Raw genomic sequence first — 18,427 nt, forward strand, 5'->3', positions numbered from 1 at the left:
TCAGAGCCCACCGCAGAGTGGACACGGCATGTAAGGCCACATGGATCCCTGAGCCCATCCCCACCACACAGACACAAGGGCCTGGAGGGTGAGGACAGGCGCCTCCATCATGATGGACGACTGAACACAAACCAAGGCATGGGGAGAAAGGGTGATTGGAAGGAGCAGGTAGGTGGGGAGAGACCTCCAAGAGAAAGAGCCAGCAGGACCATCCAGAGCATGAGAAGCGTTGGGCATACCTCACAAATAGGACCCGTCTACAACTCCTCAAGGTCATACAAAGATTTTTTATTACTTTATTTTTACATTTATTTGTATGTGTGGGCATGCATGTCCCATTGTATACATATGGAAGACAGTTAGAAAGGATATTTTCTCCTACCATGTGGGTCCCAAGGACTAAACGGTCATCAATGAGCCTTCTCGCTGGTCCCAGTACACAAGATTCTGATAGCACCCTGACCCGCCCACTTTCAAAGCTCTTCCGTGTGCCTGGACAACCATGGTAGACACTTAGCCCGTGTCTCCTGTTGCCAGCATCGTGTGACAGATATAAGTGACCTTGATCAGTGGTTAGAAGTGAGGTGTTCCTTCAGGTGCTTCAGAGATGAAGAGAGAGAGAGCTGTGTGGATAGAGGGGAAAGCTGAAAGTCATCCCCGCCCCTCAGTACATACATGTCACTGGCATTGTGACGCCCAACCCAAGTTGGACGTGGAGACCAGCTCCCACTGGTCTCATGGGTTCATGGTCACAAACCTGTCTAGACATCAGCAGCTCCAAGGACTAGGCCTGTGGACACCCTTGACCAGGTCGGGGAAAGAAAGGCCGGTCCCAGAACCCAGCATGGCAGAGGGTGTGGCCTGGTGAAGGGTGTGTTCCAACAAGGCTGTTGGGCAGGCAAGGCAGGCCGGGCAGGACTGGGAGGAGTTTCAGGGCCTCCGTGAAGCCATGCTCAGGTAGCAGTGATAGTGTCCACGGGGCCCGGGCTGCCCCAGCTGCTGAGGAGGAGGACAGAGGAGGGCTGGAGACCTCCCTGAGGCGGGACCTCCTCGGGCCGGAAACTGCAGAGTGTGTACTGAGAAACCAAAGCAACGAACCAGCCCAGTGGCCCCTGCCAGCTGCCCAGAGCCACCAAGGAGGTGAGCTGTGTGGGTGTGAGTGTGTGTGCATGTGGGGCCGGCTCAGGGATGGAATGGTGTCCAGACTGCAGCCCCACGACACCAACAGGGTGGGGAAACACTTGCCGCCAAGAATCAGAGCGTCACGTCCCCCATCCAGCCGTCTCCACCTGTGTCCCTACTTCCTACAAAGGGTCTCGGGCCCAGGGCAAGGCTTTGCCCATCTCAAAGTGGAAGGGCCCCCAGGTCCACACCCAAGCCTGGCATCTGGCTGTGGGGCAAAGTCAAGCATGGACAGGCCCCGACAGATTCCCCGAAGACTGAAGAGGTGGGTCTAGAGAGGGGGGTGGGTACAGGAGCTGGGGGGGGCACAGTTGGCCGAAGGTGTGAGGTACAGTGTCCACACATCGTTAGGACGGTCCAACATGGGATCTAGGGCCACTGGGCACGAACAGACTCTGGTCATCCCCATGAACGGAAGCCAGGGATCCACCTGTACTTCATCTGACACCAGGGCAGCTGAGCTGACTGGGCTTTGATTTCCAGGTCCCCATTGGCCTGGTTAGAGGGCCTGTAGCCACCTGAGATTAGCAACCCACCCCCCACGCACACCCCGGGTGTCCAGACCCTCTGTGGAACCATAAACAGAGAGATAAAACAGCCTGGGGAAACTGAGGCAAGGCTTGGCCGTGTTGACTTGTCTGGGCCCACCTCCCTTCCTCGAGGCCGTGTCCATCCGAGTGAGGGGCCGCATTGGCCACCAGGAGGCACTACATACGCATTGTAGACTCCCAGGCAAGCATACTGAAAGTCTCAGCTGGAGGAGGCATAGGCAGAGGGAAGGAGGGGCTGTGGGGTCCCCAGCATGGAAAGCCAACCACCTGGACTCATCACCCAGCCTTCCTGGAACCTGTAAAGAGGGACACTCATGGCCTCCCCACCTACCTGAGCACCTTGACCCACAGGGAGCTCCACCCTGCCACGCTTCGGGTGTGGGTGTTAGTTGGATCAGGGCCAGAGCACTGGCAGAAACAAACCTCATTGGCCAGGGCTGCCTGTCACCCAGTGGACACTAGCAAGGGATCCGGATGATCTGGAGGCCAGCCTGGGGCGACTGGATGCCAAGATTGTACTCTGCAGGGCCGGACCTGGACTGGTCAGCTCAGCCAACTCGTTCTACTAGCAGGAGGCTCCTTCGGAACTGGCCTTGGAGCCCTGGGGCAAACAAAACCTGACCCCTACTCCAGAGAGACTAGATAGCCATCTAGAGACTTGTCTCAGAGCAGCCTGAAGCCAAGCGTGGGAGCTTCAGCGGTGCAAAATAGGTGGAGGCCGTGGGACAGGCTGAGTGGCTCTCCTACCTCCCCAGCTCCCTCAATACAGCTTTCTGGATTGGCCAGGATTCTGGTGTCCTGGTCACAGGGAACAGTGATCAAAGGTCCCGCTGCCCCATTTGGGGCTATCCTGATATGGGTGCGGCCAGGGTCCAGCCCTCTGTGAGTGTGGCCTGTGATACTGGCCTCTGGTGAGGCCTCACTCCACAGCCTGTAAAAGAGCAGGGACAAGAGGCCAGCCTCTCCTGAGGACACACACACACACACACACACACACACACACACACACACACACTTCTCCAGCTACAGCACCCGGGAGGTATCTGAACCCGGCACACAGCACAGCCCCTCCCCCTCCTTTTTCAGCTCCTGGAATGTGGTCCTCTGGGGAGAGTGTGGACCCCCTCTCCAGGCCAGTCATTTGGCAAGCCCTCTCCTTGTCCCAGAGCCAGGCAACAAAGATGGTCCCAGCCTTAGCCGTGACAAGGACATGTGTGCCAAAGCCTCACGGTGCACCCAGCAGAGACCTATCTCCACCCCACTCCACCTGCTCCAGTTGGGAGCCAGAAAGGGGGCTCCACCACCCAGAAGGGTGCCATCGCCTCTATTAAAGCCCGTTATTGAGATGGCTACCTGACCCCTCCCACCTTGAGAGAACCCTCCCATATAGGATCCCATGGGAAAGATGCTGCAGTGACCATAGGTGTCCAGCAGGGGGCAGAGCCTGCCGAGATGGGGGGCATGATCTGGAGGCTCAGGAATGGGTGGGGCTTCTGTGTTTCTCCCAGAAGGTGGGTCAGATTGTATCTCACCTTTTCTTCCTAGCAGCCCAGAGGCAGTCACTGCTGTCCCACCTTGCAGATGGAAACACTGAGGCTCAGACACACCCAGACGGTCATGGTGGGGCACACCCAGAATTCCAGAATGTTTGCCAGGCCTGATAATCAGAAATGTCTCCACATTGCCCTGGCTGGATGGAGAAGACAAGAAAGAAGCCTGTGTTAACAGGATAGCCCAGTTCCTGACTAAACCCACTTTACATGTGGGCAAACTGAGGCCTAGAGAGGCAAAAGGGTCCATGGTCACAGGCAAGATACAGGGCTGGGGGCTGAGGCCACTTCTGGAAATGACCTCATGAAGTGGAGTAGAGATGGTGGGCGGCCTCACAACTCTTCCTGGGTTTCTGAGGAGCCTTCAAGGCCTGGGATGAGCTGAGGTGGACCTTCCGAGGCCTTTCTGAGATGGTAGCTAAGCATGACCACACAGGGGCAGGACTGCCATGAAGACAGCAGGCATACGACTAGGCCTGGCCTCTGTTCTCAGAGAGGAGGGCCGCCATGACTGAAGGAGCTTCCCAAGGGTCAAGGATGCCACTGGCCCCTGCTCCCAGCAGGCCGACCTCCCTACCTACCAGGCCTCCGGCCCAGTACCCTCTTCCTAGAAGGCTGGCCCTTTGATGCTACGCAGGGAAAGTCTCCCTGATGTCAAGACATAGTACTTCCTGCTGTCTGCTCAGTCCTTTCCTCCACTTGGCCTGAGGGAGACCCTGGGGTTCATCTCTGGTGCTGGGTTCCAGAAACACAAAAGCAGTCAAGAGTCAGAGACCCCACTTTCTCTCCTGCAGCAGAAGTGGGTGGAGTGAGGAGGATCCCAGGCCCTGCAAAGCCTGCCAGCCCTTGAGGCCATGGACAGAGCTGACTCTGGCCTTCAGCCTTGTTAGCAAGGATAACAGTCTGTCCTCATACACTGAGTAGTGTCTCTGGTGTGGGGGACCAGCCCCCACACTTATTTACCCCAGGACTCTGGAAGAATGAGGGATAAGAGACTTAGTTAGAAATAGAGAGGGGAGAGAAACAGAGAGAAAACACAGGATAGACCCGGGTGGGCCTGGGTCCTTATCCACTGGCCCAGAACTGTATTCCAAAGGTCTATTTATAACAATGCCAGGGGGTGGAGCAAAGACCTCCCCCTTGCTAGTTACACTCAAGTGTAGACCCTCACAAACACCTGATACTCAGGCCCACGGTCCAATCAACCTCTTATGCATTCCTTCTAGGTACAGCCACTAGGAAACCCGGTGGGCTACAACACTCTGGGGGAGAGGACAGGACTCAGGTGGGCGCCTTTGGCACGGTAGCAACTCCCCTGGGAGTAGCCACTCCAGCCAAGAGGAGACGCACAACCCAAGGCCATCCACAACTCTGGCAGAGTTACTAAGGACCCAGGCACAGTGCCAGGTTCCAGAAACTCCTCCCAAGGACAACAGATAGACACACAAACAGATCCAGGTGAACGTTTCCAGAAATGGGATGTGGAAACATTGCTGGAAATGACAGTGTTATCAGTATCTGAGAGGCAAGGGTGCAGCAGCCATGATCCCGGGCCTGTGTGTCATTCCTAAGCAGGCGGGAACGGCCTCCATGGCGTGTGCAGCCTTGGGAAGTCCCGGGTGGGAAAACATGGATGGGGCAGTAGGGGAGCACGAGGCTCACCAGATCTCAGCCTCGGACAGCTGTGTACTTCTGGAGTATCCCAGACACATGATCAGCCCCCAGTGTCCACGGCTCAACTCCAAAAAGAAAGCAGCCTGAAGCCATGTCTGCTAAGTCATCAGGAGGGTCAGATGGCACACAGAACTAGAAGAAGATGCGTGACATCTGTCTTTAGTGTTTTCTTTGACTGACAAATCTATTTTCTCTATTGTATCTTCAGTGTCAGAGATTCTCTGCTCCATCTCTTTCAATTGGTTGGTTATGCTTGTTTCTGTAGTTCCTGTTTGTTTAGTCAGGATTCCTATTTCCAGCATTCCCTCAGCATGGATGCATGACATCTTAACAGTACCCACAGTGGGATAGCCCATACAGACCCAGAACAGGCCTGAGATAGGTCCAGAGCCCCCAACCCAGGAGCCAGGGCAGGTGAGCCTCTTTCCACAGGACTGTCACGTGCTAGGCCCTTCCAGACACTTTCTGAAGTGCTAGAGATGGAACCCAGAGCCTGAATGCCAGGCAATCACTCTATCACTGAGCCATACCCCAGCCCCTCACTGGGGGATTCCAGGCAGGTGCTCTACCACTGAGCCACACCCCAGCCCCTCACTGGGGGATTCCAGGCAGGTGCTCTACCACTGAGCCACACCCCAGCCCCTCACTGGGGGATTCTAGGCAGAGGCTCTACCACTGAGCCACACCCCAGCCCCTCACTGGAGGATTCTAGGCAGGGGCTCTACCACTGAGCCACACCCCAGCCCCTCACTGGGGGATTCTAGGCAGGTGCTCTACCACTGAACCACACCCCAGCCCCTCACTGGGGGATTCTAGGCAGACAGTTTAAGGACAAACTACATTCCCAGCACACATTTTACATTTTGTTTTTAGATAGGGTCTCACTAAGTGGCCCAAGCTGGTCTTGAATTTGCTCTGTATCCTAGGCCGGTCTTGAATTACCTGTCCTGCCTCAGATTGCCAAGTAGCTGGGATGACAGGCCTGTGCCAATGAGGTTTGGTTAAATTTACCCACTTTTATTTCTATTGTTTCATTCATTTGTATATGCATTAATGAATATGTGTATTAATTCTCTCAGTGAGACAGGCTCTCATAGAACCCAGTTTGGTCTAAAGCAGAATGTAGCGAGGACAACCTCGAACTTCTGATCCTCCTGCCTTCGCCTCGGAAGCGCTGGGAAAACAGGCACACACCACCACCATGCCTGGTTTATGTCACACAGGCAGGGAATGGCTCCCTGGAGCCTCACGGGTGCTGGGCCAGCTCTCCACCAACTGAGCCGCATCCTCGGCCCTGCCCAGGTGGAAGTGCACAATTCTGGAGCAGTAGGGATGCCCACAATAGGCAACCACCACTTCGTCTAGTTCTAGAACTTTCTCACCATCCAAAACATCCGTGAATACCCATGGCCTTCTCCCTCGAGCTGGCACAGCTCACGCACACCCTTCCCTCTTGGCTGCTCAGCTGCCTGCCAGCCTGGTGCCAGCAGGTGAAGGCACCTGCCGGCCAGGCAGTTCCTGGAAGCCTGCTGCTGCTGCTGCTGCTGCTGCTGCTGCTGCTGCCGCTGCCGCCGCTGCTGCCGGTGCTGCTGCTGCTGGGCAAACAGCCCCGGAGGGATAGAGTGTCGGTCCACAGGGGCGGGGACAAGCCGTAGCTTCTCCTCCCTTTGCCCCTCCCTCAGCCCGAAGCCCAGGTGGGCCATTGGCCAGGTGAGGCCCTGTGTCCCTTTCCTGGCCTAGTGCAACCCTCCGGAGACCAGCCTTGCCCCAACCCGAAGCCTGGCCTTCAGTGGGGGCCATGTGGCCACGCGAATGACCAGCCAGGCTTCCCCGGAGGAGGCTAGGCCTCCCAGGCCTGGGCCAAAGAGCTTCCTGCTCACAGAGGTAGGCTCCCGCCCCCGTGGCAGACAGCAGAGGCTAGGAAGGAGGCCCAAAGTCGCTGCCTGGGGGAGGCAGGCACATGCTCTGCTGGTTGCTGCTGCCGCTTAATGGAGACACTAAGGAGTATTCGGTCAGGTCAAAGGCAGGCAGGGGTGGGGTGGGGGTGGGGGTGGAGTGGCACCGGGGTTGTGGGTGGAGCAACTTCTCCTGCTGGGAGGTATAATTACTGGCCTTCCCTCCCAAACGACCCAGGCAGGTGGATCCCTCTTTCCCAGACCATGGTAGAAACAAATTCCAGTTTGGGTTTGTTTGGAGATATTTTTCCCTTTTTTGAAACAAATTAACTAGGTAGCTAGCCTAGGCTGGCTTTATATTTACAGATTCACAGTCCTCCTGCCTCAGTGCCATGGCCAACTGGTTAGACTCCTAGGAAGAGAGCCCAGGGCACAAAGATACCTGAAGGGGCTTCCCAGGGCATCCATCTAGGATCTGAGCCCCAGGCGGGAAAGCAGCCAGGTCCCTGTCCCTCAAGGGTTAGCCCACAGCTGCCCAGAGTCAGGGGAGGGGGTGAGAAAGTCAGGGCAGACTCCCACAAAGGGAACAGGTGGCCACGGTGGGCCCCCAGGGAACCCTCTGTGGATGGTGGGTGGGGTGCTAGGGAGAGTGGCCAGGCAAGCAGAAACTGCAGTGGGCAGAGCCGGCCCCTGGGTGACACCCACATGGCCTTGCCCACCTCCTGCCCCTCACACTCCCACGAGCCTGCCCCGGGTCCTCCCTCACTCCTCTGCTGGCTTCTGCAGATGAGCAATGCATCAGGGTTTCTGAGAACAGCCGGAGCTCCCCTGGTGTCAGCGACCTGGCTTCCGCCCAGCCCCCCTCCGGCAATGCCCGCAGTGGCAGCCGGGCCGCAGATGGAGCGCGTGGACAATGGCTCGCAAGGACCCCCCCAGCTCTTCCTCACCAGCGCATTGGCCCGAGGCGTTTCAGGCGTATTTGTATGGACTGCTCTGCTCCTAACCTGCCACCAGGTAAGCACCCCCAAAACCCTGCTGGGCCTCAAGCTCTTTACGGGACCTGGCACAGCTCCGATGGCCCCCATGGACAGACGCTGGGATCATGGGACCTCCAGGGACAGCCCCCAGTACTGGACACCCTAGGTGTGGTATCCGTCTAGGGCCCTTCTCCAGGGCTTACATGCAGGGGCCAAACCTAAGGTGGGAGAGGTCTCTGCCAGGCAGAGGGCAGTTTGCTGGGTGGGCACCCCCACTCATGTCTGAGGCCTCTCGCTCTGCTCCCTGAGGTCAGTGATTGATCCCAGGTCACAGACAAGACCACGAAGGCTCGGACATGACTAGGGGCATCCCCAGGGGCATCCCCAGGCTCACACAGCTGGAAGAGAAAGGGCCTTTTCCCTCCAAGGCCTGGACTTTGCTTTACAGAGAACCTCAAGCCAGACCCAGGGAATTCAGGGAGGAGGGGCCGGAAGATGGAGGAAGGAGCGAGGGGAATGGAGACTGAGAGGAATGGGAAGCAGGACTATGGGGAACTGGAGGGATGCTGGGGGCAGTGAGCTGAGAGGTGGGGAGCTGGAGAGTGGCGGAAAGTGGCGGGAGGAAGGGCTGGGGGTGGGGGTGGTCAGGCAGAGTGGAAAACTGGGGAAGGAAGATGGACAGCTGGAATATGGGGGTAACTGGGGAGATAGAACCAGAAAGCTGAGGAACTGGAGCTTGGTACAAGGAGCTGAAAGCCCCAGGCAGGACCTCTGGAACACCCGTTTGGCACTCAGGGGAGGGCCTGAGCGGGGGCAGGAAGTAAAGAGCAAACACTTCTGCCTGTGACAGCCACCTGCTTGCTGGCTGGTACCTGGCCAGGTGTGCCTCAGTAACCAGGATACGAGGGAGATAGACCCGTGCCTGAGGGCAGGCCAGGCAGGTGTCAGCCACATGCTAGGGTCAGTGGAGTGACCTCTGGGAGGGGTAGGGGCTAGACAGAGAGGGGATCAACATCTCCATTTACAAATGGAGAAACTGAGGCAAGAGAGGGCAGCACCTTGCCAAGGTCACCAGCCAGGCAGTGCTAGCCTGGGAAAGGTCTCCTGCTGGCTGGTCACAGTATGTCCTCCCTCAGAGGCTGGGGAGGGAGGAAAGGACTGATAAGGAGCTGGTCTCTGACGCCAGCAGCCTTCGCACCCCACGCGGCCCCTGCACACACACAGCTCCTTCTAACAACGTGACCTCCACGCCGCACAGGGCATCTCTCCAAAAGAGCCTTCCCCACAGTGGCCAGGAAGGGGAGGAGGCTGCCAGCTCCCAGCCCACTGAGGCCAGCCTGGTCTACAGAGCTAGTTTCAGGACAGCTAGGGCTGTTAAACAGAGAAAGCCTGTCTCGAAAACCAAAAAAAAAAAAAAAAAAAGTAGGAAGACTCTGTACAGAGGGGCTTAGGGCACAGGCTGATTCAAGAGTGTCATAAGTGAAGGCTTCCCTGGGGTCCACAGTGTGTTCAAGACCAGCCTGAACAAGCTAGTGAGACACCCCACTCCCGAAAAAATAAAACAAAGGTAATAGAATGGCTCAGTAGTAGAATGCTGAGTGAGCACTCAGGAGGTCCTGGGTTCTAGTCCTACAACTGGGTGGGGGGTGGGGTATGTTCCTGTTCTGTAGAAAAATACAGAAAATTCAGAAAACTTGAAGATGAACAGTATAATCACCTTCCTGGATTGGTCTTTGGTTTTTTTGTTTTGTTTTGTTTTGTTTGTGACAGCGTCTTATAGCCCAGGATGGCCTCAAACTCTCTGCGTAGCAGAGGATAACCCTGAACTCCAGATCTTCCTTCTTCCATTTCCCAAGTACTGAGATGACAGTGTTGATCACACCTCCCTGTTTATATGGAGCTGAGGGTGAAGCCCAGGGCTTCCTCCATGCTAGGCAGGCACTCTACCAACTGAACCACATCCCCAGCTCTTTCCTTCTGTTTTTGTTAGACATGGATGATACTTGAAACCCTGCTTGGTTTCCTGTTCTGCTCTCCGGTGCCTCATCCTATCAGAGGACTTCCCATAGAGCTGTGCGTCTGAGCATCATTTTTACTGACTGTATAGTATTCCTTTGCACACAGGCCCTATGGTGTGAGCCAGGCCTCGCATGCTGAGTGTAGCTCCAGCATTTCTTCCTGTATTTCACTGTGATGAACCTCTTTGCACAGTTTCTTTCCTCTTTATTTCTGTATAGGGACAGATTCCTAGAAGGGGCCAAAGAGCAAGAGGCCTTCCACGATCCCCCAAAGTTGAGAGCCTACCTGTGCTACAGGGGACATTTAAGTCTCTTTACTGAGTTCTAACACTTAACAGGACCCAAGAACCTCTTGTTGGATGAGTGAATGAGTGTCCTGACTTCTGGAATGTTCTTCAAGATGACCCCACAGGGTATCAAAATACGTTACAGGCTTGAAAATGCCTAAGGAATGAATTTTAGGCTTGATATGATGGACAGGCCTGTCACCTCACCACTAGGGGGGCTGAGGTAGAAGGATCAAGGTCAACTTGGGCTACATAGTGAGACTCTGTCTCAAAAGCAACAACAGTGATTTTTTTTTTTTTTTTTTTTTTTTTTTTTGGTTTTTAGAGACAGGGTTTCTCTATGTAGCTTTGATGTCTGTCCTGGACTAGCTCTGGCCCAGGCTTGCCTCAAACTCACAGAGATCTGCCTGGCTCTACCTCCCGAGTGCTGGGATTACAGGTGTGTACCACTACTGCCCGACTTTTTTTTTTCTTTTTAAGATCTTACACCACGTCACAGAAGCAAGGCGTGAGGTTGGCTGGTCTCAGCCTTTTATGTGTCTATCAGAACAAGAGGTGGCTCAGCTGGTGAATGCACCTGCCATGCAAGCCTGGGCACGCACCAGAGCTCTATCTCTAGGACCCACCAAAAAGTGCCAGGCACGGCGGGACACATCTATAACCCCAAGGAGGGGTGACCGATCAGATCCTGAAACTCACTAGCCAGCTGTAAGTTTAGCCAAGTCAATGAGCTCCAGGTTCAGTGAGAGATCTCATCCCATAATATGAGAGTGGTGTCTGAGGGATGATGCTGGACCCGGACCTCTGCCCCTTCTGCTAAGAGTAAAAAGAGGACTAGGGTGTGACTCAGTGGTGGAGCACGTGCTTGCCAATTCCCTAAGGAGGGGCTGGAGAGATGGCTCAGCAGTTAGGAGCACTTGATGATCTTGCAGAGGACCTAGCACCCAATTTGGGTGTCTCTCAACTGACTCTAACCCCAGCTGCAGGGGATCTGATGCCCTCTTCTGGCCTCCACAGGCACCCACACATATGGCATATACTCAGTGCACCTTTGCAATTTGTCAATTGCAAATACTTTTTTCCTTTGTGGTACTGGGGATTGAACCTGGGGCTTCAGACATGCTGTACAAATGCCTCCCACTAAGCCACACTCTCTGCCCACTGATACCATTTTAAAGAGCTGAAGATATAGTTCAATGGGAAACCACTTGCTTAGCCTGTGGGAGACTTTGGGCTAAATTCAATAACACCTTGGCTTGTAGTAGAATATTATTTTAAGGTGTGTTACTTTTGTTTATGTTGCATCTGTTTAACTCTGTGAAGCTGTTACTGTGCCTGTGTAAAACACCTGATGGTCTAATAAAGAACTGACCAATAGCAAGGCAAGAGAAAGGACAGGCAGGGCTGGACAGCAGAGAGACTATATAGAAGGAGAAATCTGGAAAGAAAAGGAGAAATCTAGCAGCCAGAGAAGAAGGAGGACTCCAGGAGCTAACCACCCAGCTACACAAGAGCAATAGAGTAAGAAACAAAGAAAGGCCAGGCAGTGGTGGCACATGCCTTTAATCCCAGCATTCGGGAGGCAGAGCCAGGCAGATCTCTGTGAGTCCAAGGCTAACCTGGTCTACAGAGCGAGATCCAGGACAGGCTCCAAAGCTACACAGAAACCCTGTCTCAAACAAACAAACAAACAAAAAGCAAACAAACAAAAAAAGAAACAAAAGTATACAAGAATAGAAAGATAAAAGCCCAGAGACAAAAAGTAGATGGGATAATCTAAGATAAGGAAAGCTGCCTAGAAACTAAGCCAAGCTAAGGCCGGGTATTCATAAGTAAGACTAAGACTCCGTGTGTGATTTATTTGGGAGCTGGGTGGCGCTCCCCTCCCCCCCCCCCCAAAAGAAAAACAACAAAACAACAATTTGTTGTCCAACCTGGGGCTCATATTTCCATGGGGCCTGAGAAAGTTGAAAAAAAAAAAAAGATACAGCTCCTTTAAGAGGTGCTGCTAGCCGGGCGGTGGTGGCACACGCCTTTAATCCCAGCACTCGGGAGGCAGAGCCAGGCGGATCTCTGTGAGTTCAAGGTCAGCCTGGTCAACAAAGCTACACAGAGAAACCCTGTCTCAAAGAAAAAAAAAAAAAAAAAAGCCATATAGGATAATCAGGAAACATAGGTCAGTAGTTAGTCATTTATAACAATCAAATTTGTAGATATGTTAGGTATGTTTTCTAGGTTAAAACATTTATATTTTAGATAGATGGTCTTCAAATACTTCAAATACCTATAGAATATAGCATTTAAAATGTTTTGTTAACTTAAAGTTTTCCATGACAATGAGACACATCTGCTCCTGGCAGCACCAAATGTGCTTCAGAGAAGATGGTGGACATTGAAGAAACTCCTTATGGAGTTTGCTTTCACTGTGGCAAGGTTAGCCACTGGGCAAAGAAACTGCTCTTGTCTTTGACTGCTGACAATGTGCTGTACAGACTGGACATGCAGAATACACAGGAAAAAGACTGTTGAACTTTGCCACAACAAGGCAGGACAGTCCTTCAAAATTCCTGCTTCATAGAAAAGTCTGCCAGATACTCTAGGCCTGTAGACTGAAGATGGATGCCCTAACGTTGCAGAGGAACTTTGGGTAATTGTCCAGACAGCCAAATGTCTCTGTTGTTAGATAATATTACATCCTTCTTGGCCTATGATGGAGTTGAAGTCTAGATAGTTATAGTTTCAGTTTTCCTTAGTTATGATAGAAAGTAAATTAGGTGTAAAATTTTGGATTCACTAAGCTAGGATAAATAATGCATTATTTTCTCTGAATATGTTTTTTTTTGTTGTTGTTGTTGTTATTTTTTTTGTTTTTCGAGACAGGGTTTCCCTGTGTAACTTTGCGCCTTTCCTGGAACTCACTTGGTAGCCCAGGCTGGCCTCGAACTCACAGAGATCCACCTGGCTCTGCCTCCCGAGTGCTGGGATTAAAGGCGTGCGCCACCACCTCCCGGCTCTCTGAATATGTTAACTACAAATTTACAGAATATTGTGAATATAATCTTTACTTGATAATTGTTATTGTATATAGTCTTACTATGTTTAAGTTAAAACCCCTTCATTTTTATTTAGACAAAAAGGGGGAAATGTAGTAGAATAATATTTTAAGGTGTGTTACTTTTGTTTATGATGCATTTGTTTAATTCTGTGAAGCTGTGTTACTGTGCTTGTGTAAAACACCTGATGGTCTAATAAAGAACTGGCCAATAGCAAGGCAGGAGAAAGGATAGGCAGGGCTGGCAGGCAGAGAGACTATATAGAAGGAGAAATCTGGTAGAAAAGGAGAAATCTAGCAGCCAGAGGAAGAGGGGATTCCAGGGGCTAACCACTGAGCTATACAGCCAGCCACGGAATAAGAAACAAAGAAATGTATACAGGAATAGAAAAGGAAAAGCCCAGAGGTAAAGGTAGATGGAATCATCTAAGATAAGGAAAGTCGGCTAGAAACTAAGCCAAGCTAAGGCTGGGCATTCTTAAGTAAGACTAAGCCTCCATGTGTGATTCATTTAGGAGCTAGGTGGCAGGTCCCCCAAAAAAGAGTAAAACCGGCTGTGGTGTCTTCTCACACCTTTAATCCTAGCACTCGGGAAGCAGAGGCAGGCAAATCTCAATTAGTTCAAGGATAGCCTGGTCTACATAGTGAATTCCTAGTCAGCCAAGAGTACATAGTGAGTCAGACTATACCTGTCTCAAAAGCAAAAACAAATTTAATAGATATTTATATATAATAAGCATGTATTCAATTTAGAGGGGGCATGTCCTAGAGATTGCATTCAGAGACTTCTTCTTATTAGGCAAGGACTCTCTCTACCTTAGCCATGCACCTGCCCTTCACTAGGTATGTGCTCTAACACTGAGGCATACTTCAGTCTTCTTTGTGTGGTGTGTGCGTATATGTGTGTGTAGGACAGAGTCAACCTCCAATGTCATTCCTCAGGCACCGTCTACCTTGCTTTTTGTTTTTTTTTTGTTGTTGTTGTTGTTGTTGTTTTTCGAGACAGAGTTTCTCCGTGTAGTTTTGGTGCCTGTCCTGGATCTCACACTGTAGACCAGGCTGGCCTCGAACTCACAGAGCTCTGCCTGGCTCTGCCTCCCGAGTGCTGGGATTAAAGGCGTGCGCCACTGCCACCCATCATCTACCTTGCTTTTAAGGGACAGTCTCTCCATGAGACCTGGAGTTCCCTGATACGGCTGTATGGCTGGCCAGTGTCTCTGCCTCCCCAGAACTGGGATTCCAGGCATGCATTATTAATTCTAGTTTTTGTCCGTGAGTGCTGGGGATTTGAACTCAGGTCCTTATGCTTATACAAAGCAAGCATTTTACCAACCGAGCCACCTCCCCAGCCCCACTCTCTAGTTGGAGACAGGGATGCTAACTTGGTCTTGCACCCACCCAGGATGCTCCCGTCATAAGCAGGGCTGACTCTTCATCTAAAACATGTGCTACAGCATACCTCTGATGACCTCCACTCTCTGTGTGCTCTTCCCATGCTCAGTAGAACGTTAGGCAGTGTGGGAGAGGGAGGGCAGCCTGGAGCTCTGTCTGGCTACAGTTCCTCTGGCATTCGGGCTGGCACCCACGTCATGGACAGCAGGGCCAGGAGCCGGGACAGAGGTGCCACCGAATCTCTCCTGCCGCAGATCTACTCCCACCTACGTTCCTACACCGTCCCCCGAGAGCAGCGGTTCGTCATCCGCCTCCTCTTCATTGTGCCCATCTACGCCTTCGACTCATGGCTCAGCCTCCTCCTCCTCGGGGGCCATCCATACTACGTATACTTCGACTCTGTGAGAGACTGCTACGAAGGTGACATTCCAGGCTGGGCCTGGGGGACCTCAGCGGGGACCCTCAGCCTCACACACATGCACCTACCTACACGCACTTCCCCCACCGTCCCCAAAGGTGATTGTCTCATCTGGGACCTGCTTTGGGGTTGCACAGTTTGCAACCTCGATCCCTGTGATTCACAGTCCGAGTAAGCTTGCCCCTGCACCACCACCTCCCCGTCCCCGTCCCCCGGGTATGCAGAGTGGATCTGGTGGTGCCTGCATGCAGAGGAGTTCCATGGCCGACCCTCACTGTCACCCCTTGTCCCCTGGCAGCATTTGTCATCTACAGTTTCCTGACCTTGTGCTTCCAATATCTGGGGGGAGAGAGCGCCATCATGGCTGAGATTCGTGGCAAACCTATCAGGTGAGTCCACCCCAGGCCCTGCCCTGGCTGGGGCCCAGCCAGGCCACGCTGAAGAACCCCCAGGTGTCTTCCTAGTGGCCTTAATGACCTCCTCTTCCTCATATGCAGGTCCAGCTGCTTCTATGGGACCTGCTGCCTCAAAGGCATGTCCTACTCCATCACTTTCTTACGTTTCTGCAAACAGGTAAGGGGGCCTGCCCTCCCCACCTGGATGCCCTTGCCCCACTCCATCCCAGCCCGACTCCCTTCCTCCACCCCTCCCAGGCCACGCTACAGTTCTGCATCGTGAAACCAGTCATGGCTTTGATCACCATCATCCTCCAGGCTTTCGACAAATACCATGACGGGGACTTCAAGTAAGAGGGGGCTATGAGCAGGCGCCCCACTAGGGCCACGGGAGGCAGGGCTCCCCACAGGGCCTTCCTCAAGCGGCCTTATCCCCCTCTCTGTGGGCTGTCGCTCAGCTGGCAAAGTGTTTACCTAGCATGGATGTCTGGGTTCCATCCCCAACTTCATATAAACTAGATGTAGGGGTACACATATGTCATCCCAACAGGTGGGAGGTTGATGTAGGAGTATTAAAAAGCTGGAGGTCATCCTTGGCTATATAATGAGTTTGAGGCCAGCCTGGGCTACATGAGATCCTGCCTTAAAAAAAAATAAGACATTGCTAAGGTTGTGGGAGTGCCCAGGAGGACAGGCAACAACTCAGGGAGGGGCCTGAACCATGCCCTGCTCCTGATGGGGAGCTGTCGGCCCCAACTGCTGCTCCTTTTGGCCCTGTCTGGGGCCTTGGAGGGAGGATCCAGGTGGCGCTGTCTGCGTTGTGGTGCCCAGCCAGGGGACAGGCTAAAGGAACGTTGTGAGGGCCAGGGACTCTTCTAACCAGCACCTCCTCTGGCCCAGCATCCACAGTGGCTACCTGTACGTGAGTCTCGTGTACAACGCCTCGGTTAGCCTGGCTCTCTACGCTCTGTTCCTTTTCTACTTCGCAACCAGGGACCTCCTGAGGCCCTTCGAGCCGGTGCTCAAGTTCCTCACCATCAAAGCCATCATCTTCCTCTCCTTCTGGCAGGGTAGGTGAGCTGAGTGGGCGAGGGTGTGGGGCCAGGACCAGCATCCCTGGACCCTGGGTTCAGATATCACTTCCCTCCCAGCCCTGTGCGCCTCAGCTTCCCTAACCTTACCAAAAGTCAGCAGCTCGGCGGCTCAGTTTGGAGCTGGCAGAGCCTGCAGTTGGGGACCCATGAGATCTGTCGGCAGAAGGAGGCTCTGCCTGGGCTTCCTGAGCCCTGGTCCCCACCAAGACCCCAGCAGGCCATGAGAACTCAGTCCCCATGGCCATTAGCATAAGAGCAGGGGTCCCCAGGCCCAAGCTGGATATGTCTGGGAGAGCAACAGGAACCCTGACTTTGAGGTAACCAGCCCTTCTCAACCATAATCTCCCCACCAATGTGGTCAGTATTAAAGAAACCCTGGGATGAGGCTAGCCCTTTTCCCTGCATACCCTGGGCTTCAGTAAGAACTTGGGCAGGGCTCAGCTTCCATCCAAGGATGGGGCCTGGATGGTTGTCTCTGTCTCCAGGAATGCTGCTGGCCATCTTGGAGAGGTGTGGGGTCATCCCCGAGGTCCAGGCCGTGGACGGCACCAGGGTGGGGGCTGGTACCCTCGCCGCTGGCTACCAGAATTTCCTCATCTGTATCGAGATGCTGTTTGCCTCACTTGCGCTGCGCTATGCCTTCCCCAGCCAGGTGTACTCAGAGAAGAAGAACTCACCAGGTGAGCTGGGCCCCACCAACCGGGGCTACCTGCAAAGGCTCAGCCATGATGTCCAGCACTGATCAGAAGGACATCCCTGTAGGTGTGTGGGCCAGGCAGGCAAAGGGGGATTGTGAGCTCTGAAAGATGTGGATAGAGGGAGCCGCTCTCTTAGGTCTCCTTGGTGCTTGGGGAGGGTGTCAAGAGGGGCTGGGTTGACTGCTCTAGTGAGTGTGCTGTATTAGCTGTATGGCTGGTGGCTGCCTGGCTCCCAGCTGCTCAAGGTGAAAGGCGGCCTCCTCTGGGCAGGAGATAGGCCAATGCTGAGATGCAGGAACTAAGCTGGGTCTTGGGTCTGAGGTCACCTGCTAGCCAATGGCAAGGCCTGGGCATGCAGGATCCCCCAAACCCAGATAGCCCAAGGTGGCCTGTGAGAGGCAGGGCTGAGGGACCGCGTAGATGGAGTGGGGTGCCGTGGACCCAGGGGACCTGCGACTCAGGCCCGCGTGTTCTACCTTCCAGCCCTACCGGCACCTCTGCAAAGCATATCCAGCGGCTTGAAGGAGACCATCAGCCCGCAGGACATCGTCCAGGACGCCATTCATAACTTCTCGCCGGCATACCAGCAGTATACACAGCAGTCCACCCACGAAGCCTCTGGGCCTGGCCAGGGTGGGCACCCGTCGCCCAGCACCCACCCTGGCCCGGCCAGTGGCTCCGGAGGGGGTAAGAAGAGTCGCAACATAGAGAAACGCATGCTGATTCCCTCAGAGGACCTGTAGGGGGTGTGGGGTGTGCGGAGCCTAGCTGAGGACCCACCCATCAGCATCTCTTAACGGAGGCCCAGCCTCTCCTGAGAGCTCACGGTGGGGCGCATGGGGGCCTCTCTATTCCATGTATAGCCCAGAGTAAAGTTACCTGGGCGAACCGGACAAACCCAAGGACCCAGTGAGATGCCTTAGTTACAGCCTGCAGGTGGAACTGTGAGTTGGCCCTTCCTTCCCGGGGCAGAAGAAACGGATGGTTAGATCCCAGGCTGTGTCGCTGCAGAGAGAAATGGCCAGGGAGAATGGGCCCAGTCACTCAGGGCTGGGGAGCCACATAGTCTGGGCCTGGCAGTGGCTATCTTGGGTGCAAGAAAAAGGCCCCTTGCCCCACATTCTAGCACAGATCCTTGGCGAGGCGCTCCCAGGGCAGGCAAGCTAGCACAACAGTGTTGCCAGTGCGCCAGCCTGCCAGCTACTAACTGCTTATTTATAGATAAACGCCTTGCATTTTCTAGA

General features: G+C 53.8%; 1 protein-coding gene and 1 long non-coding RNA gene across 5 annotated transcripts; one reads left to right on the plus strand and one right to left on the minus strand.

Annotated features, from left to right (window-relative positions):
* Window positions 1-267: 267 nt before the first annotated feature.
* LOC119086536 lies at window positions 268-3,442 on the minus strand. The gene is made up of 2 exons (XR_005089852.1): window positions 3,266-3,442; window positions 268-2,664 (listed from the first exon to the last, which is right to left on the minus strand). It is a non-coding gene; the product is annotated as an uncharacterized LOC119086536 (long non-coding RNA).
* Window positions 912-18,427, plus strand: Tmem184a (transmembrane protein 184A). 4 transcript variants are annotated; one of them, XM_037198446.1, is made up of 9 exons: window positions 912-1,140; window positions 7,639-7,866; window positions 14,833-14,998; window positions 15,295-15,385; window positions 15,494-15,569; window positions 15,650-15,741; window positions 16,292-16,461; window positions 16,971-17,165; window positions 17,667-18,427. In XM_037198446.1, exons 2-9 carry the CDS (start codon window positions 7,639-7,641, stop codon window positions 17,924-17,926), a joined length of 1,278 nt encoding a protein of 425 aa, XP_037054341.1. In that variant the 5' UTR covers window positions 912-1,140; the 3' UTR covers window positions 17,927-18,427. The 4 variants fall into 4 exon arrangements, with proteins under 4 accessions (XP_037054341.1, XP_028715558.1, XP_037054340.1 ...); XM_028859725.2 differs by lacking the exon at window positions 912-1,140 and adding an exon at window positions 6,686-6,841; XM_037198445.1 differs by lacking the exon at window positions 912-1,140 and adding an exon at window positions 6,850-6,968.

The sequence above is a fragment of the Peromyscus leucopus genome, chromosome 23 (assembly GCF_004664715.2).
Source record: "Peromyscus leucopus breed LL Stock chromosome 23, UCI_PerLeu_2.1, whole genome shotgun sequence".
Taxonomy (NCBI): domain Eukaryota; kingdom Metazoa; phylum Chordata; class Mammalia; order Rodentia; family Cricetidae; genus Peromyscus; species Peromyscus leucopus.

Bases quoted from the DNA above. Each gene is read 5' to 3' on its own strand.
- Tmem184a (XM_037198444.1), top strand. From the start codon at position 7,558: ATGGCCTTGCCCACCTCCTGCCCCTCACACTCCCACGAGCCTGCCCCG. The intron at 14,999-15,294 runs GTGACATTCCAG...GTCCCCTGGCAG, and splicing joins TGTGAGAGACTGCTACGAAG to CATTTGTCATCTACAGTTTC. The intron at 17,166-17,666 runs GTGAGCTGGGCC...TCTACCTTCCAG, and splicing joins AGAGAAGAAGAACTCACCAG to CCCTACCGGCACCTCTGCAA.